The 21,694-nt window shown below is 44.4% G+C and overlaps 1 protein-coding gene across 1 annotated transcript in view; it reads left to right on the top strand.

The window, feature by feature from the left end:
* Positions 1 to 21,694, top strand: part of CCDC7 (coiled-coil domain containing 7) — a 46,497-nt gene that overhangs the window by 6,858 nt on the left and 17,945 nt on the right. Inside the window, exons 7-8 of the mRNA XM_030549271.1 lie at positions 1,107 to 1,182; positions 20,247 to 20,277. Coding sequence (XP_030405131.1) covers positions 1,107 to 1,182; positions 20,247 to 20,277 — 107 coding nt within the window. The remainder of the gene's footprint in view (positions 1 to 1,106; positions 1,183 to 20,246; positions 20,278 to 21,694) is intronic.

Here is a 21,694-nt window from a genome sequence, read left to right as displayed (position 1 = left end):
GACCCACCCCCAAGTAAGTTTGGCAGTATCCTTTTCCCCTCAGGGTCTTAAGTCCAACAACCCAAAAGATCACCCCTAAGTCCCACACCCCAAAAGTTTCTGTTCCTGGTCAGTGCAGTCCTAGAGTTCAAAAGCTTATCTGCAGAGTTTTACTCCCCAGCCTGGGTGGAAATGGGGTGGGGGGAAGGGGCTCACGGAGTGTTAAGGGACACCTTATGTTTTCTGAGGCCAACTGTCCCGCCTCTCCGTGGGGTTCTGCTGCATCCTTCACCACGAGCCACTCCACTCCACCAGCCGTCTCATGAGCTGCTCCAGCCATGACATGAACTGCTCCACTCTGCCCTGCTTCACTCCACTCCCAGTCCTATGGGCCGCTTCAACCATCCCGCAAACTGCTCAGCTCCACTCCACTTCACTCGCCGTCCCATGAGCCACTCCAGCTGTCCCACAAACTGCTCCACTCTGGCAGCTGCTTAGCAATATATATCTTTAGGCTCCCCAACTAGTTAACACAGCACTAAGTGATCTCAGCTCTTAGTAATTTCAGCTTATACTAGGGGAGCCACAGTGCTGGTGCACCATTGGCCCAAAGTGAATTCAACACAGCAACCTGTAACTAGATTCTTAATAGAATCAAAATTAGCTTTGCTATTCAACAGTGGAGAGAGAAGGCAGTGCAATTAGTGTTTCAGACCCTCAAAAGGGGCCAATACAATCAGGTACACATACCTGTCCTTAGCCTTTCTTAATTCACTAGGTTTTGGAACCCATGTCCCTTTCTAGCGAGTGTTACTTAGTTGATGGTGAGTCTCTCTGTCATAAAACAGTTCCACTGGCCTTGATTCACATAATCAGGGTAACAACACTTTATTCTTCCTGCCCCGCTAACAGAGAAACTGGGGATCCCACAGCAGCCAAAGTGACCATTTGGGCAACTGTGGGCTCATGTTAGATGGGGTGGGTGTTCTTATGCAAACAAGCCCAGCCCCTGAAGTTCTTTTCCAAAACTTGCCACAATTCACCACCAGATGTCAGGGTAGAGCTCATCCTGATTCTGCTTACAGTTGTATAGTAAATAAATGTTTGACAAGTTTTTTTTTCTACAGAAACAATTGAAATGATGAGCACTCGCATACTAGACATAATGAAAGTATTTGAAAGACAAACAAATAAATTACAAAGGTAAGAAGTTTTTCTAACAGATAAATATATTTATGTACATGGCATCTGTGTATAGAGATACAGGGCACTGTACTGACTCATAAAATGATAATCTAAGGCCAAGAAATAAAACCTATGTAAATTGAAAGCCCTACAGTATTCATAAGCAATTACTTGCTAGAATTATGTTGAGTAGTATCAATAGTTGATAATGTCTGAAATTTTTCACATTGTTTCTGGTTTCATTGCCTAGTCTGTCAAATGTTGCTTTTGCTTTTAGGAACTACAGAAACTTAATCTTTCAAACTATATTATCTTGCACCTTTTTCAGATACAAGATGAGGAATTTTATCAGGGCTATTTTATGTATGGTGGTAATCTTCAGCAATTCCAAAAAGAATGGATTGGATCCATGGTGTTTTCCTTAGTTCATATGAAGAATTAATTAGAACTGGCTGAAAAAAGAATTCTTCTAGTGATAGTACATGTCCATTCCACTGTTGGTGTGTGCATGCCTCATGCACAATTGTCAGAGATTTTCCCCTGAGCAGTACCCATCAGGGTGGTGTGAGTGCCCTCTGCTACCTTGTGCCACTGCATGCAGGTATAAAGGGTGGATCTGCCCTTCCTTTCTACCACCAGTTGTTCTTGTTGTGTTAGTTTTAGGCTAATTTAGAGTTTTTGTACGTAGTTTAAATATAAAAGTATTTATTAGCATGGATTCACTGGTTCCTGTTTAGTACTGGTACTGTCTTCATACCTCATTCTCTGGGCTTCAAGTCCTGTCACTCATGCCAGCTGTCTTAAGTGTCTAGGGAAGGTGCATGTGAGTGAGTGTAGTGCAGGGGCAGGCATCTCTCTTCCTCTGGGTTGGAGGGAGCCCACACCACCTCACTTTGTCATTGTGGTCACTGCCTAACATCAGGGGAATTAGCAGGCTGGGTGTTAGTGGCCTGACCCTCTCGGCAGGTCAAAGCACTAAACAGTCTATGGGCTCTGACCCTCAGGCAGGGCAGAGCTAACAAGCAGTCTGTGGGCTGCGGCCCCCTGACAGGGACCACTGCAAACAAGCAGTCTATAGGCTTTAGCTCTCGGGCAGGGGCAGAGCATATAAGCACACTATGGGCTCTGGTCCCCACTACTCCACTGGGTCCCTGGCCAGGGCCCTAACAGTGTTGGAGTGTTCTGTCAGTGGGGATCCAGCTGCAACGCACTGACCTGGATTCAGGCAACCAACCAACCAGACTACGGTATAGTCTCCCTGGGCCACTTCCTACCACTCCATTGTTTGATACCTTGGCTCCGTGGGTGTCCTCTGTCTCACCGGGGTATACTGCCAATAGCAGTCCCAGCAGCTCCCCTGCAGACTCGGTCTCCTTTGGGGTCAGGGCACTGCTTGAGCTTGGCAGCAGTCAGAGGCCTGCTGCAAACAAGGTACCTCTGCCTTTTTCCCTGGCTGGGCTCCAACTGAGCTGGAAGCTCTGCCTTTTGTATTTTCTCTCCCACCTCTCAACTTTTGGTGAGTGAGGTGAACCCAGCCTGACTCCATCCACCTAGGCACAGAGAGTGGTTCCTTCCTTTCTGGCTCAGAGGGAGGCCATACAACCTCACTACAGTGACAAATGTCACATTTTTAGGGGATTCAAACCCTGCTCAAAGAAAGATAGGGGAGCCAGACTCAAGTATCGGCTCATAGAGTCTGTGCCTCGCCTACCATCACAGCCTTTTCTGCTCAGAATGAATAATCAGAGTGAATAGAAGTGCTCCCATTGATCTGACTGAGTTGAAGGGCAGATCTTTATCATTAGTACTGTAGAAGAGGCAATGTAAGTCCTCTAAAGACTTGATACTGGGGTCTTCATAATCTTCAGTGAACACACTGAATAGAGACAAGGACATGGAGGTCTTTTAAAACCAATCCCTGAAATACTGACGCAGATTTTGGTACCACAGAACTAGGAGCCTTCTCTGGTGCTGTCTATGCCAGAGGCTTATGAGGCAGCTTGGGAATTGTTGAACCTGTTGGTACCAATTTCCCCAGCTATTCAGGACTCCTGCCTGGTTACTAGGGTCTGATGTACATGATTCAATAGTTCGGGCTCCAGACCTGACAAACTGTTTGGTGCTGGAGGCTGCTACAGTTAGAATCCTCTTGAGAGGTGCACTGTCTAGAGAGAAGCCAGAAATGATCTTGCTGGTACCTCCAGCTCCAGGCTGAGAACCTCCCCGGTACCAACGGATCAGCTCCCCCTTGGTCTGAGAAAGTGGACTCTTCATCAGACTCTGAAGTCAGCTCTTATGTGTCTCGGACCGGATATGTTCAGCAGCCCCAGTGTGGTGCCTGTCCACCATGGTATTCCACAGCATTCTAAGGATCAATGGCCTGACATAACTGGGCCCATCTCCATATCTGTGGCCCTTTTGGAACCCTTGAGGATACCCTCTACAGTCTAAAGCATCTCTGCTCCCTTTCCACCCTACTACATCAGCTAGGCCAGGGGTCGGCAACCTCTCAGAAGTGATGTGCCGAGTCTTCATTCATTCACTCTGATTTAAGGTTTCGCGTGCCAGTAATACATTTTAACATTTTTAGAAAGTCTCTTTCTCTAAGTCTATAATATATAACTAAACTATTGTTGTATGTAAAGTAAATAAGGTTTTTAAAATGTTTAAGAAGCGTCATTTAAAATTAAATTAAAATGCAGACCCACTGACCAGTGGCCAGGACCCAGGCAATGGGAGTGCCACTGAAAATCAGCTTGTGTGCCGCCTTTGGCACCGGTGCCATAGGTTGCCTGAGCTAGGCATTGGGAGCATCTACAACAGGGTCAACATCTACCCACCACGAGACTGGTACCATGCACAGGGAACTTCATGCTCTGGATTCGCTTGTGGAGGAGTTGGATGAGATTCTATCTCAACAACCCTTAGTCTGCTCTTCTTCATTTCATGATGAGGCAGCGATAAGAGGCTGTTTCTCCTGCTCATGAGGATTGTAAAGTTTATCAGAACTGTGACAGGTTGGATCACAGAAACCTCTTTGGGACTGCCACCTGATGTGCTGGGACTACCTCAGAGCCAGTTTTCGCTACCAGCTTGGGACATCAGTACCTTGTCTTATTTGAGCCACACACGCTTGACTACTGCAATCTCAGATCCAAGTCTGAACCACACAAACAGCTTAAGAAATGCTCCTGTCTACAACACCCAGACATCCAGTTCCGAAGGGGATCCAAACCCCAAATAAATCTGTTTTACTCTGTATAAAGCTAATACAGGGTAAACTCATAAATTGTTTGCCCTCTATAACACTGATAGAGAGAGATGCACAGCTGTTTGCTCCCCCAGGAATTAATACTTACTCTGGGTTAATTAATAAGTAAAAAGTGATTTTATTAAATATAAAAAGTAGGATATAAGTGGTTCCAAGTAATAACAGACAGAACAAAGTAAATTACCAAACAAAATAAAATAAAACACGCAAGTCTATAGCTAATACAGTAAGAAACTAAATGCAGGTAAATCTTACCCTCAGAGATGTTGAAATAAGTTTCTTTGACAGACTAGCCTCCTTTTCGTCTGGGTCCAGCAATCACTCACACCCCTGTAGTTACTGTCCTTTGTTCCAGTTTCTTTCAGGCATCCTTTGGGGTGGAGAGGCTATCTCTTGAACCAGCTGAAGACAAAATGGAGGGATTTCCCAGGGCTTTATATAGTCTCTCTCTTGTGGGTGGAAACCCTTTGTGTTTTCCTATGCAGCATCACACCTACAAGATGGAGTTTTGGAGTCACATGGGCAAGTCACATGTCCATGCATGACTCAGTTCTTTACAGGCCGATGCCATGGTTCACATGTTAGCCTGTTGCCAGGAGAGCTCAGATGTGGATTGGCATCTATCAAAGTTCATTGTCAGCTTAAGTGTTTCTTGATTGGGCACTTATTGAGAATAGTCTTTTCTCAAGAAGCTGGACAAATGCTTCACTGAGGCTACTTAAAATCAAACAACCCTTCCAACCCTGATATTCTATGATATCCACAGGTACCCAACCAACTTTCCCCATGGAAATTAAATTTAGTTCTAGTAAAATTGATGGGTTTTCCCCCTTTGATCCAGTGGCAACACTTTCTCTGTTACACCTTTCTATGGCTTTTTTGGTTGCTGTTACCTCAGTCAGGAGAGTAGGGGAATTTCAGGCCTTAATATCAGAAGCTTCTTAAATAATCTTCTTTAGAGACAAGGTTTACCTTCGACCACACCCAAAGTTCTCAACTAAGGTGGTTTCCAGTGTTCACATTAACCAAGCAGATTATGTACTGACTTTCTTTCCAAAGCCTTATTTGAGTAAAAGTGAAGAAAAGCTTCATGCTAGATGTTAGAAAGATTTAGCTTTTTACCTGGATCAGATTAGGCCATTTAGGTCTTCATCACAACAGTTTGTTGGGGTTTTGGACTGAATAAGGGCACCTAAAGGAACTCTTCTTGGATTTCCATCAGTATTTGTTTATGCTACAGATTGGCTGGAATCATACTCCCCAAGTAAGCGTTATGGCTCATTTGACCAGATCACAGGCAGCTTCCACAGCCTTTCTGGCTCATGTGCCCATTCAGGACATTTGCAAGGCAGCCAACCTAGTCATTTGATTGATATGATTACCTCTCACTGTGCCACCTCTCATCACTGTAGAGACAATGTCAGATTTGGGCAGGTGGTCCTAGAGTCTCTGTTCAAGTAGACTTCGAGCCCATGTTAGTTCAAACTGCCTGTTACTCACCAATAGTGGAATAGACATGTGCAATCACTTGAAGAAGAAGAAACGGTTACCAACCTTTTTCTGTAACTGTTGTTCTTCAAGATGTGTTGTGCATGTCCATTACATGACCCTCCCTCCTTTCTCTCTCTTATCGAAGACATTGTGATAGGAAGGAACTGAGGGGAGTTAGGGTGGCTCTGCTCTTTATACCCATGTGCAGTGGTGCGAGGCAGCAGAGGGTGCTCATGATACCCAGGCAGGTTCTGCTAAGGAAAAAATCTCCAAGAGTTGTGGGCAAGGTGTGCGCACACCTACAGTGGAATGGACATGTGCCACATATCCCAAAAAACAACAGTTACAGAAAAAAGTTAATAACTGTTTCTGTCCATAGGAAATTTTAGGACTTCAAGATTTTATTTCATCCTGAATTGGGACAAAAAGTCAAAATCTCAGAATTTTTCACAAAATAGAAATATATTGAAATCTCATTTTGACATCATCAAAATGTTTTGTTTCAGTAAGGCTGAAAGTTTTCATTTCAGTTTTTATTTTGACTTTTATATTAACATTTCAATTTCGATAATTTCTCATCAATTTTTGACAAAAATGATGTTCCTGCAAAACTGTTCCATCAGAATATTTTAGACCAGCTGTAGAATTAATGTCATGCAAATCCTTCTCAATTTACTGCATTTTTATTATTTATATACAGCTTACAGTTTGGTAGAAGCTGTTTAACACAGGAACACAGTCTTCATACTTCTCTGTTCTTAACAGATAATTTAGAACAATGGAAAAGTGAATGGGCAGCCACAAAAAGTGGATGAATATGTTATTTTACTTCTATGATTTTTATTTTACACACATTTCAATCTATTGAGTTCAGTTTTAAGGTTTTCATTTATTCATTCATTAGAACTCCCATGCAGGATGTGGAGTGTAGCCTGGTCAAATCATGGAACTGTAGGTTTATCACAATTATAAAGTTTATTGATTATCACAGGTTCTTCAGAGGTTGGCTACAGAGAAGTTTTACTTTGGTAATGGGATTGAAGTAATTTGTACTAGAACTGTATACCCTTGATGAGGACTTTACATAAAAGCCAAATTAGTATGCTTGTTATAACTAAACAGAAAAACATGATAAACAAAGTAATTGCTTTGAGGAGTATTAGCATAACATACTCACATCTTAAAACTAAAAAATAGAGATAGAAGTAAGTCAATGGAGCCATGGATCAGCTGATGCTGTTTCAGGAGCCTGATACATCCAAAATTTAGGCAACTAAACCAGATCATTTTTACTCCTCCTTTACGTAACTATTTGGATACATAACCATATTTCTTCTTTGAGTAATGTACCTAGGGGTGCTCCACTATAAGTATCTTTGTGTGCCTGCGCTGCTGATCAGAGAACTTTGGTAGCAGTGTTCATTAAGACAACATAAGTGTCATCTTTCCTTGTGCCCTGCCATCAAGCTAACCAGTGTGCAGGATTAACCCCCCTCAGTTCCTTCTCAACTGCCCCTGGCTAGAGATGGAACCATTAGATCGTTAGCTTCTTTAGCATTTGTAGTAGTTAGTTATTCTCCTCAGTCTTCGTTGTAGTTTTTTCTCTTTTTTTCCTCTTAACAAACAGATAAACAAGACTTCTGTCAGAGAACCCTTCCCCCAACAGGGTATGCCCAGTTTACTGAGCTTCAACAGGTGCCTCTCCTGCAAAGAGATCATTGCTGTGGCAGACAAGCACTCTTGATGCATATGCTGCCACGGGGAAGGCCACATCCCCAGACACATGGTCTCTGGCAACAGCTTAGACCCAGGTCTTGAAAGGACAAGGAGTTGAGACAAGATCATCTACATGGAGGCAGGCCTCAAACCCTCTCTGGATCCACACTGGGTGTCACCTAGCACATGCAAGTCTTCCCTGCAGTCCTCAACATCCAGGGACTGAGGGTTAAAGAAATCAGCTGTGGACCCCTTTTTGTAAGTCATCAAAAAAAGAGAGCGGTGAATCCTCAGAGCTAGCCACAAAAGATTTTGAGCACACTCAGTATTGTCAGTACCGTCGGCATCGAGACAATCCCAGCCCAGTACTCACAAAGATCTGGAGCAGCAGTACCATTGTCACACTGAGGATCTCATAGGCAAAGGCACCGGGTCAACAGTACTGACAGACAAAGAAGAAGATGCTGCCAGTATGCACTATATCTTGGCACCATCATTGACGCCCCATCTGGCACCAGAGCAGTAGTGTGGGTGAGATATTCAACTCCCTCTGTACCACCAGCAGCACTGGGTTGGCAGGTGCCACCAGAATTTCAGAAGTCAAAAGACCTTAGGACATCTGACATACCAGATTCTTCTCTTCTCGACACCGGGACCTCAGGGCCGAGTCTTCTCCAGTACCCTGCCACGCACCTCCACTTTCTAGTGGGGAATCAGATAAGGAGCCAGAGGAAGCTGTTTCCTATTCCCCCATCATAGTCTTATGGTGCCCACTATCAAGAGGCTCCTTGGGTATACACTCAGGCTGCCTCCCCATGGTATTTCCAGCCATGGGCACAACCACTGGGCTCTATTTCACCACCCCAGTGGCCGTACTGGGATTCCTGGGCTGCATATTGCCCCCATGCTTCTTGGACTTCCAGCCTCACCAGTGAGCTTCCGAGACGTTTTTCCTTGGCTATGGTATCTAGAACCTTGGAACCTCCAGGGGAGATTGTTGAGTGATAGGAGGGTGGGCTTGAGGAAGAGATGACTCCGAGGACCAACATATCCTCCTCCTCCCCAGATGAAGTTGTCATACCCTTGCCACTGTCCTTAGCTGATGGTTTCCAGTTTTTCCAGGACTGGCAAAGAGAGTTGCAGATACATTGCAGATACCCTTTGAAGAAGTCAGGGACACTCATCACAAACTCCTTGACATCTTACTCTCTTCCTCATCCTCTAAAACAGCTCTCCTTATTAATGAGTCTATCCTGGACCCTGCAAAACCATATAGCAGACCCCAGAATCGGTGATGCCTAGTTTGTAAACAATAAAAAATATTGCATTCTGGCTATGGAGATGGAATTTCTTTTGTCCTACCCTCCCCTGAACTGCATCATGATAAACTCCTGGGGCCATCAGCACCAAATGCTGTCCACCCTCCATGATAGGGATTGGAAGTGCTTGGACATCTTCCATAGGAAAGCTTATTCCTCAGCCATACTACAGTTTCAAATCACTAATTATCAAGCCTTACTGGTGAAATATGACTATGTCAACTATTTGAAACTTAAAAATTTTATTGATCAGCTCCCAGAGTCACAGCACAACCAGTTCTGAACTATCATCCAGGAAGAGCAGCCAGTAGCCAAAACTTTGCTACAGTCTGCCCTCAATGCAGCTGACACAGTAACCTGGTCCATCTCCATGGTGGTGGTTATGAGATGTGTGTTGTGGTTACGCCTTTTGGTCTTCCCTAAAGAGGTGCAGTTGTCTGTCAAAGACCTTCCCTTTGAAGGAACTAAGCTTTTTGCGGAGAAGATGGATGCTTCTCTCCATATGCTTCAAGATTCCAGGGCCGCTCTCCGCTCATTAGGGATCTACATGCCTTCACAAAAGAGATTTAGTCCACAGCCCCAACATAAATCACATACCTCTCAATACCTGACAATGCTTCCATGAACCTGAGAGAAAGAAATCCAGGTTCCCCAGGCGGAAACCATCAGACCCACAATATTCCACATCACAATCATCCACCTCCAAACACCAATTTTGAAGTGTTGGCCAAGGTGTTGACAGACCACTCCCTTCAACTGCTACAGCTGACCAACTTATTCTACCTATTTAATTTCCATCTTGCCATGTTCCACAGCAGCTGGGAATGCATAACATCAGACCAAGGGGTCTTGGAAATTATTTGCAATGGGTATTCCATCCACTTTACCTCTCTCCCTCCACAACACCTTTCGCCATCCCTCTTCAGTGACCCTTCTCACAAGAGTTTACTATGACAAGAAGTAGATCACTTCATTAATTAGGAGCCATAGAACCCGTACTTCAACATCTATGAGGCAAAGGTTTTTATTCTTGCTATTTCCTAATACCCAAGAGGAAGGGATGTTGTAGACCTATACTAGACATCAGATTGTTCAACAAGTTTGTCAAAGCTCAAAAATTCAAGACGGTCATTCGAGCAATGATTATTCCAGCATTGGAAGAGGAAGACTGATTTTTGGCCCTCAACTTTCAGGGAAGGTTACCTTAGGGATGAATGTTGGGTGTGGCCTGAGTGTAACCTTGTCCCAAAAGAATACTATATAGGGGGGATGTGCCATCAGATCTGCTATTTCTCCTATTCTCCTAGCCAAGGTGATTGCTACCAGGAAGGCTATTTTAACTGACAAGTATATAAGTGAACAGGTCGGCATGGATTCGGAGGAAGGTCTAGTCAGTCCTTTCAATGCTAGGTTTAGATCCCATGTAGGGGTGGGATGTTGAGGTTGTGGAAAAAGTTTTACTATATGCCTAAGGAATTGTTTTGTGGTTGGGTATGATAGCACCTACAGTAGAACACCCATAGGGACATTACTTGATGAAGAAGTTACTCACTGTAATGGGTTGGAGACTCACTACTGTGGTGCCTCCCACTGGTTGCTCTGGGAAGTAGTTCTGTCCAGCTGTGGTGCACCCTCTTCAGGTGGTGTCTTACCTGTTGTCTGTTCTGCTGTGTGTCCGAGACCCGCGTTGCTCCCTGGCTTGTGGCGTCCTCATCTGGAGACAGCCCTCCAGCTGTGCCTCTGCTCTGTTCTATCCCCTTCCGGGGGTGTCAGCAGTCCTCAGTCTGCACCTGCCCTCGTGACCAACTGCAGCCCCAAAGTCTATATTGGGCCATGCTCCTCCACGGCCAGGTGCAGTGTAAGGGGGGAGGGTGGACCCAGGCCCACCCACTATTCTGGGTCCTGACCCTCTACTGCTCATGCTCCCTGGGCCATTTCCTTTTGGCCCTTGCACCTTCTTGGCCCTTTCTTTCAGGGGTCTCAGATTGGCAGGTATCAGGCTGGAGCTTTTTCTTTGCTTCCCCTGCCTAGCACTGCTCTGTTTAAGGTGCTATCCCTGGGAGCCAGTCCTCTTCCCTTGCTTGTTAGGGAGAGACCCTTGTCTCTTCTGCTTTGCAGCCTTTATATAGGGCCAGCCTGGCCCTCATTAGTTGCTTCTAAGCCTTCTCTGATTGGTTGGGTTCTCACAGCTACTCCAAGGGCTGCTATTAACCCTTTGTCTGCCAAAGTGGGGTAACTGCCCCACTACACTCACCTTGTGCACTAATGATAGTTATTCAACATGTGTGTCCCTGTAAGTGCTCCACAATCCACCTTCCTCCCCTGTACTTCAGAATTCTTGTCAATGGCTCTGCGGTAGAAAAGGAACTGAAGTGGGTTAGTCTGCATGCGCTGCTTAGCTTTGTGGGGGGCGCAAGGAGAGACAGCACATATGCAGACCTAATGGACGCTGCTACCAAAGTTCTCTGATCAGCAGTGCAGGGATGTAAGCACACCTAGAGTGGATCATGCATAGGGACACAATCTCAAAGAACCAACGTTACTGCACAAGATAAATAACTTCTTGTCCATTATCCATGACCAGAATAAGATTTGTACCTGCCCATTATTAATATGTGGAAATTCTGGATGTCCATAACTTTGCTTCTGACCATGACTGAAGCAATTTGCATCAATCAGTTTCTTAATGAATCTTATAAGTCAATTTAGTCTAATTGCTAAGTTACAATATTGCTGAAGTCCCCCTTATTTCCTAATTACTTCTGTAATTATGTAGTGTACCTGTTCTTCTGCAGTCAAGTGTCTGACTCTCAGCTTGAGAGTGACGGGTTAATTCCTTGGACCTTTTTTGGTTCATTTTAAAATCAAGTATAAGCCATTCACACTAGTCCTTACACCTATAAAACAGGCCTTTTCTTATAACAACACCTAATAACCCCATTATTTGTGGTCTCCTACTTGCCCTCTAGCGTGTTTCAATCTAATAAGCAGTACAACTTTGTCAATATTGTACCACATAATATTACTAATATCTTTCTGAGCAAAGAGAGTGAAATATCAGATTTTGGAAATAAGATAGGGTCATAGGACAACAGGAAGTTAGAGTTTTAAGTCATTTGGAAAACCTGTATTTAAAAGGTGGTGGTGAATTTATGAACCCTGTTTCCCTTTAAGGAGAGAAGGAGGTTATGAATAGAACGGTTAGAAAAAGGGACACTGAAAAAATTGTCCCTTTTTGACTGAAAAAAATATACATTTTTTTATAAGCTTTAATTCAAGCTTACTTTAATCTTATCTGAAAGGGAATGTAACAAGCTGTCACTCCTATAGTGAGTAATTAACAGCTGGGCCTGGTTAGGAAAGCAGGCTTTTATATAGGCAGTACTGGGATTTTGGGAAGGGCCCTTGCCTCCAGTGAGAAATGTATTTGGCCTGCATTCCAAACCAAGAGAACCTTGGTTTAAAGGACCTGGGGTTGAACTGTACTGTAGGGCTAGAGACTGTATTCAGTCTATATTAGATTTTCAAGCCTATTGTATTATTCCTTGGGAGTTCACTTCTCCAGGGTATCTTGAATAAAACCTTATTTCCTTCCTATTTCTGGGCATAGAAAGCCCCAGAATGAGAGTGGGAGTATTTGGCTTCTGTACTTACAAAACCAGGCTGTTGTTTCAAAAATATGACCTGGAATGTGTTCTGAGGTGTGGATTCTTAGACTACAGGAAAGTGAATGAACAATAAATGATCTTAACAATCCCATTTCATTTTAGAAAACACTATTGGGATAGGTGAGTTGTAATAGAATAAGGGGTTCTAAAGGTGTGAGCAGTCCAGATAAATACTCAGCAAGCAGACAAAACCTGGCTTCTGTTTGACCTGTTTTTAAAAGTACATGTGTACTAAACTGTGTCTGCATGCTCAGACATCAGTCTGGAAGGAGAATATTTTCAGAAAATTGAGTATAGGAAATCAATTTAAACTACCTTAATTATTGTGTTTGCTACTTGCAAACATTATTGTATCTTTCACTTGGTTATGTGCTGTTGAATATGCTATTCAATTAATGTCAAGTTCAATTGTTCAAACTTTTAAGTTTAAAAGAGCGGCATTCTCAATTTTTAAAATCTAGCGGAAAAAATGAGTTAATCCCAGTTAAAAATTGTTCTGACAGTAGCTATCTCACAGTGCCATTGGCGCTTCATCTAGTGCTCATGCGATCTGACTCCATCAGTTCCTTCTCAGCCATCCTTGGCTGCAGACGGAGCTCCAACAGCTTTGTCGAAAAAACCTAGAAAAGAGTTAGAAATAGTTGTTTGTTATGTTTTAGTTATTAGTACTTAGACTGTTCATCGTTAGTCTTAGGTTTCCATTTTTAATTAATTAGATTTTTCTCTAAAACAAAAAACAAAGACAGAAACAAAACCTTGGGAATAAACCCCTCAGTTTTCCCTCTTTCATTGAACCACTTCAAAAAAAAATAGAGAGAGATAGAAAACGAAAATGCTGGGCACTCCTTGTTTTAAAAGATGCACTTCGTGCAAGGACACTATGCCTGTCTCCAATGGACGCTCACAGTGTCCGTTACTTAGGGGAGATTCACATACCTCAAAAATATGCCCACTGCAGCAACCTTAAAGCCAAAGTGAGAAGGGATAGAGATTTCCAACTCAAAATGATTCTTAAGGAGAAATCCCTAATGCTACATTCTGACCCTGGAAAAACCCCACTGTGGAATTGTCCAGGCGCTTCCTCTCTGGACAGAGTGAGTACCCTTTTCTCCAGAAAATCCAGGAAGAGGGAGACATCTGCAGCACATGGAGAACCATTAAAGGGAAAATGGTCTTTGGTGAGATCGCTACCCTTGGTGCTGACGGCCAGCAGGGTGAGCACATTCGATGCTCCAGGCACATCCAGCACCTTCCGTTCTGTGACTCCTGCCAGCAGAGACAAGGAGTAGAGTAATAGACACAAACCAGCCTCCTTCTCCAGGGCACAGAATACTCCCAGGAAGGACATGGTGCCAAAAGCATCGCCAATTACAATGCCACCTCCACTAGTGCCAACTACTATTGAACCGTTGCCCGAATGACCTAAAACAGCACCACCAGCACCGAACAAGGCTGCACACAAAAGAGTGGCACTGACTGGACTGACCTCCCAGGTGTCAGCACAGAAAAGCACAGCACCGGCACCTGTAACACCGTGCACCTTCACTCAACCAACAGACATGACAGTATCTTCCACTCCAGATACTCCTATACTTGTCACCGATGGTTCCCTGGTATGACAGCACCAGAACAGCCAGATTCTCTGACTGCAGTTTTCCAGCAATGAGGAAGACAATCTGGAGAAGGCAGTCTTCTACTCTGGGCATTCCTCCCCATCAGGCACTGAGCCACTGACGTTGCACATGAGTGACAGGGACAGTCTTAACAGAGACATACCCCCATGGCTAGATAACCCATGCATGTGCCCCCCCATGCCATTACCAATGCAATGGGCACATTGGGACCCATGGCGGTCTACAGGTCTCAGATCCACAGACCTCATAATTTGCAAAGGTGACAGATATGCCCTCCTGCTGCGACAACAACAGAGCCCTTGGAGGCACCTGAGGATTCCGTGGAGGAATTGGATGATTCCAATACTCACAACTTCTAACCAGCCCACAACTCATCTTCATTTCTGGATGAGGCGGTAATGCCCCCTCCGACCACCATTGCAGATGATTCAAAACAATTCCAAGACTTATTCAAACAAGTATCACAGAGCCAGAATATCCCTCTTTAAGAGGTGGCTGAAAACTAACATAAGCTCTTGAAAATCCTACGGCCGGCTTCCAGGTCAAAGATAGCACTGCCAGTAAATGATGCCATGATGTAGCTGGCAGAAGCAGTATGGCAAAAACCAGCCACCATACCTCCAACATGCAAAACAGCTGATAGAAAATGTTATGTGCCCAATAAAGGCATGGACTTCCTCTTCTAGCATCCACCACCAAACTTCTTGGTGGTGGATGCAGTGAAAAATGAGGGAAACAACCCCAGTATAAAAACACACCACATGACAAAGACTCTAAGGGCTAGTCTACAATGACAATGCTAAAGCATTGCTGTGGCAGCGCTTTAATGTGGCTTTTATGATTGCCACCTCCACAAGGGGCATGGCTCCCAGCGCTGGTGCACTCTCTACACTGGCATTCTAAAGGACTGAAACTTGCTGCGCTCAGGTGGGTGTTTTTTCACACCTCTGAGCGAGAAAGTTGCAGCGCTGTAAATTGCCAGTGTAGAGAAGCCCTGAGAGACTGGATTTCTTTGGTTGCAAAGTCTATTCATGAGAAACCCTCCAGTTTCGCATAGCCAACTATACTGCCGTACTTGCAAAGTACTACCGTGACAATTACCAGAAACTCAATGAATTCCTCACCAACATCCAAAAAGACAAAAGGAAGCAATTCCAAACTATCCTGACTGAAGGACGACTTGCAGCAAGGACAATGTTACAAGCATTTCTTGATGTCATGGACACAGCTGCTCATATGATGGCTACAGCTGTAGTCATGTGGAGGGCCTTGTGGTTACAATCCTCTGGAATTAAAGGGACCTCCAGACTAAAGTTGAGGACCTCCCCTTTGACAGAGAAAAATTATTCTCAGTTAAGATGGACTAAGTCCTACACTCAACGAAGGGCTCTTAAGTGACACTCCGAACTCTCGGCATCTATACACCCCCAACAGAAGTAGGAGGTATCAACCATACCTTCGTAAATGGGACAACACAGCACAGCACCCACAGAGACCTTCGAACAACTCGAGACCTTGACACCGGTCCCATAGATGTTGATCACCTCAGTCTCAATCAACAGTGTCACAGGCACCACCCACCAAGATGCAGTTTTGAAGCTTTGGTCGAGGGTCTGACCAACCTTCCTTGACATCCAGCACAACATTTACAAAATATCCAGATGTTTGGTCATCGATTATGGCCATTCTACCCAGCATGGGCATTCACTGGGTACTGGAGATAATAAGATTGGGCTATACCATCCCATTCACTTCCATCCCACCTACTCATCCCCCTACCCCATCCCTCTTCAGGGACCCTCTCATGAGCATCTTCTATGACATGGAGTAAACCATTTTGTACATTTAGGTGCCATGGAACATGTTCCAGTACAGCACCATGGGAAGGGATTCTACTCCCATTACTTCTTGACACAAAAGAAAAACAGAAGATGGAGACACATTCTAGATCTCAGAATACTCAAAAAATTTGTAAGTACCCACAAATTCAGAATGGTCATGTTGACATCAATAATTCCAGTTCTGGAAGAAGGGGACTGGTTTTCAACCCTTGACCTACAAGATGCATATTTTCATATCACTATATACCCCACACACAGACGATTCCTATGGTTCACAATAGGGAGAGACCACTTCCAATACAGGGTGTTACCATTTGGACTCTTAATGGCTCAAAGAATCTTTACCAAAACACTGGCCGTAATAGTAGCATTCCTGCACAGACAGGGAATAATGATATTCCCATATTTGGACAATTGTCTACTGAAGGGTCACACTCAAGCGGAAACAATAAACTTCACACAGAGGACTATAACTAAGGCTATGATTTTATCATGGATATTTTTAGTAAAAGTCACAGACAGGTCATGGGCAATAAATTAAAATTCATGGAAGCCCGTGACCTGTCCCTGACTTTTACTAACAATATCCCCAACAAAAACGGGGAGCCCTGCTGTGGGGTCCCACACTGCCTGCAGAGGTTGGGCAGCTGTGGGGACTGCTCCAAGCTCTGGTGGCCCCAAATGCCTGTGCGGGCTTGGAGCTCCAGGGTTCCCTGGCTCAGTACTCTGTGGTACCTCTGCCACCTGTGGTGGCCAAGAGCTTTGAAGGACCTCCGGCGCCCATGGCAGCTCAGAAGTCTGGGGCCCCCGATGACCTCGGTGGCTCAGAACTCTGGGGCAATCCTGCCGCCTGTGGTGGCTCGTAGCTCCCAGGTCCCTACCCCCCATGGCAACTGGGAGCTCTGAGGGCCCCCTGCCACCTGAATCAGCTGGGATCTGCAGGGAGGGGCCTCTACTGCAGCCAGGAGCTGTGGCCCCAGCACCTGTGGTGGCAGAGAGCACTCCAGGGGGCCCCCAGCACCTGTGGCCATGGGGAGCTGCAGGATTCCTCCACTGCAGCAGGTGGTGGGGGGACCCTTCAGCTTCCAGCTGACAGGGCTGAATTCATGGAGGTTGTTGGAAGTGACAGATTCGGTGACTTCTGCAACCTCCATGAAAAAATAGTATCCTTAACTATGACACTTTTCCATACCCTAGGATTACAAATAAATGAGAAGAAATCTACTCTAGTTCTGGTTCAATAACTAGAATTTATCAGAGCTTACCTAGACTCAATAGAAGCCAAAGCTTCACTAACAATTACCAGATTCTTCACAATAACCACTCTCATATCGGTAGTCACAAACAGCCCAAGGGTCTTTGCATGCAGCTGCCTACAACTATTAGGACACATGGCAGCCTTCATTCACAACTGCATGTGCGCTGTCTCCAGGGATGGCTAAGCACAGTATTACGTGCCACTCAAGCACACCCTAAACAAAATCCTGACAATACCACCAAAAGTCCTGCAATCATTACAATGGTGGAGAAACTCATGCTATATGTGCGTGGGGGTTCTGTTTCAGCAAGACCCAACATCCATCCTGATCACTACAGACCCCTCAGTAATCGGATGGGGCCACATTTGGATCAACACACAATCCAAGGTAAATGGTCTTCTGTGAAGACACTATTACACATCAATCTACTTGAATTATAAGGAGTTTGATACATGTGCCAACATTTCCTACCAATGATAAGAAACAAATCGGTAAGAATAATAACAGAAAACATAGCTTGTATGTTCTACATAAACAGGCAGGGAAGAGCTCAATTTCATTCCCTATGCACAGAAGCCATAAACTTATGGAACTGATGCATTATCTACAATATTACCATTACTGAGTTGTACCTCCTGGGCCAACAGAACACGATAGCAGACAAATTGAGCAAACCATTTCCCCAAGAACACTAATGGGAACTGAATGACGACATCACACAGCGCATATTCCGCATGTGGGGGTTACCACACATTGATCTGTTCGCAATAGCACAAAACCACAAATATTCAAGGTTTCTCTTGCGAGCAGGACTAGGACTACGATCCCTAGGGGATGCCTTTCTCATCTGATGGAACTCGCCCCTCCTGTATATGTTTCCACCAATACCATTAATATCCAGAGTGATACACGAGATACGGAACAGCAGAGCCATGGTCATACTGATAGCTCTGACATGGCCCTGACAGACATGGTGTTCATACCTGAACCACTTGGCATTCTGTGCCCCATATACTCTTCCTCTCTATCGGGATCGCCTCTTTCAAGACGGGGGTCAAATTCTTCATCCGAATCTGTGAAAACTCCACCTGAAAGTGTGGCTCCTCCTTGGCTCTATCATGATGAACTAACCTGTTTGGAACAGGTTAAAAAGGTGTTTCCAATCAGAAGGAAATTAACACGCGTACCACTTACCTCCAAAAATGGAAGAGGTTCTAAATGAGGTGTCACAACAATCACATACTTGCACTTACAGCACCAATTCATTCGATTTTGGAGTATGTTACAATTGAAACAATCAGTCTATCAATTTGTTCCCTTAGGATATACCTCACAGCCATAATCGCTTTCCATCACAAGATAGATGGTGTTTCATCCTTCACTCACCTGATTACGAAACACTTCCTCACATGCATTCAGAACATGTATCCTGAATTTCGCAACCCTACACCAGCATGTGTAAATCTGGTCCTCAGAGGCCTTACCAGAGCCTCTTTCAAACTACTTGCTACCTGTTCTTTACTCCATTTATCAATGAAGGTAGCATTCCTGGTTGTGATCACTTCAGCACAAAGAGTAGGTGAAATAGGGGCCCTCATGGCCCACCCTCCATACACCATATTCTTCAAAGACAAAGTGACTATGCAATCACATCCAACATTTGTACTGATGGTACCTTTATCATTCCATCTTAATCAACTCGTCCACCTATCTGTGTTTCATCCTAAGCCATATGGGTCTACACAGGAGACTACCTTCCACACTTCTGATGTTAGAAGAGTACTCGCATTCTACGTAGATAGAATGAAACCTTACCAAAAGTCACCGAGACTCTTCATTTCCACCATTAAATGATCAAAGGGCGCAGCAATTTCGAAACAAAGATTATTGAAATGGATCTCGAAATGCATCTGTTTATAACATCAAAATATAGACAGCGATCAGAGTCCATTCAATGAGATCACTTTCAACCTTGACAGCATTTTTACATAATGTTCCAATCAGAGAACAATGCCATGCTGCTACCCGTGCTTCTGTACACACTTTCACAAACTACTACACAGTAACTGAGCTCAGAGGCTGATGCAGTCCTTAGCCTTATGGTACTAGCCTCAACTGTACATACAACTCCAAAACCCATTCTTCCATGATGGGGCACTACTATACAGTCACTTGACGTGGAGCACCAGCAGAGACAGCACTCAAAGAAGAAGAGAAGGTTACTCACCTTGTGCAGTAACTGAGGTTCTTCGAGATTTGTGTCCCAGTGAGTGCTCCTCTACCCAGCCACCTCCCCTCTATTTTGGAGTTCGCAGGAAGGACTCTATGGTAGAGGGTCGGGCCGCATAAGCGCAAGATGAAGTGCCAACGGTACTGTGAGACAGCTACTGCACATGTGTCCTGACCGGGCACTGCTACTGAAAATCTCTGATTGACGGCACTGAGATGCCCCGATACCTAATTGGAGCACTCTCAGGGACACACGTCTCAAAGAACCTCGCAAGTTATTCACAAGATGAGTAATCTTCTCATATCTAATGACATCAGAGAAGGAACTAATCTGATTGTATTCTAAAGTAAAGGAATAGAAAAATATCTATAATTTACAATGGAAACTCAAAGAAATACAGAAACTCTTTATGTACAAGAGATATGGGGAAATAGTGATATTGTTTTAAAATCCATTATTCACCTTGGGTTTAAAAACACGAAACGATCTCTAACCACAAATACTATAGTACATTTTATTCATTTAAACCAAAGATGACTAAGTATTTCATGATATGTCATTATATAATGGTTTGGATTCCATGCAGCTTGGCTTCAAATAAGAATTACTGATGGAAAATATAAATCAGAAGGATATTGTGCTTTATTTTTCAGAATTTCAAATGAACAAGATGTCCTAGAAAGTGTAAGTATGTTGTATGTTAAAATTAAAATTGTGATTTTCCTAGGGCATAGTTTGATGTAAAACCCATTGTTTTATGGAAGATAGTGATTAAATTATTACTGTTTATCCTCATTACTTCAGCGAAGGGAAAAGGTTTTTTAAGAGTCAAAATAAAGTCCAGAAAAGTCACATATACCCAGCTATATCAGATAGTCTGAGTCCATTTTTCTTGCAGTTATAACACTTACACTTTCAGGAATATACTATAAAATAGGCACGTAAAATGTTAACCACTAGTTAAGCATCAGTCTTACCGATTAACCTGTGTTAATCATTAACCCAGGGCCAGCCGACCAGCCAGCCGGCTCCGGCGGCCCTGTGCCAGCCAGCCGGCTGGCCAGCTGATCCTAGCAGCTCTGCACCAGCCAGAGCGGCCCCAGCCACATCGGCCGGCCAGATCAGCCCAGGCCCCAGCCACTTTGATCGGCTGGATCGGCCCCAGCTGTGCTGGCCGGCCAGATAGGCTCCAGTCATGCCGGCATGCTGGATCGGCCCCAGCCCCAGTTGCAGCCACACCAGCCAGCTGGCCCTTTAATCGGTTAACTATTTAAATTAATTTTTGTTAATCGTTTAAACGGTTAACTTTTTAAATGATATTTACATCCTACTATAAAACCAAGAGGACTAATTTAATCCAGAACTATTTTGCTTCCACTGTAAGAGGAAAAAAACCCTAAATTTAAATTTAATAAATTCACAAATCCAAGAAATAGAAGACTTAAAATAAATAAAGTCTGGGAAAAATTAAGGGCTTGAACTTGCACAGTGCTGAACATTTCCCTTAGTGCTGAGTAGAACTGGTCAGAACTTTTCCAGCAAAACATAGTTTTTATTGGGAAACACTGATTCCTTATAGTGAAATGTTTCACCGTTACAGATTCAATGAAAATTTCACTGAAACACAGGCAACTTTCCACTGGAAACTCGAACCATGGCAGGGTGCCTATCAGTCCATGGCCACCAAGCTGGAGCCAGGGTCTGTGGGGGCAGGCAGGCTCCCTGATCCATTAGCAACAGCCGTGGCTGGAGCCAGGACTTTTTGGGTTGCTAGGCTCCATAGCAGGGAGTCAGCCAGAGCCCATGCTAGAGCCAGGACTCTGCGGATTGACAGCTACCCACACCCTGGCAGCAGCCTTGGGACATCTACCTGGAGGTGGGACTCAAAGGCTGATAGGTTCACTGCTCTGCAGCAGGGAATCTTCCTGCCCTCCCCCTCCACTTTCCTGAGCCCCAGCTGGAAAAGGGAGCCTAGCAGCCCCAAGAACCCTAGCTCCAGCACTGGTGGAATCTTCCTGCTGGAGCAGCTAAGTGATATAGGCATTCCTGTCAATTTTCATGCAAACTGTGCAACTGACAAAATTGTCAATTTCACATTTTG

Source organism: Gopherus evgoodei, chromosome 2 (assembly GCF_007399415.2).
Source record: "Gopherus evgoodei ecotype Sinaloan lineage chromosome 2, rGopEvg1_v1.p, whole genome shotgun sequence".
NCBI lineage: Eukaryota > Metazoa > Chordata > Testudines > Testudinidae > Gopherus > Gopherus evgoodei.
The sequence above is the reverse complement of the archived record's forward strand: the minus strand, read 5'-3'. Positions and strand labels throughout refer to the sequence as shown.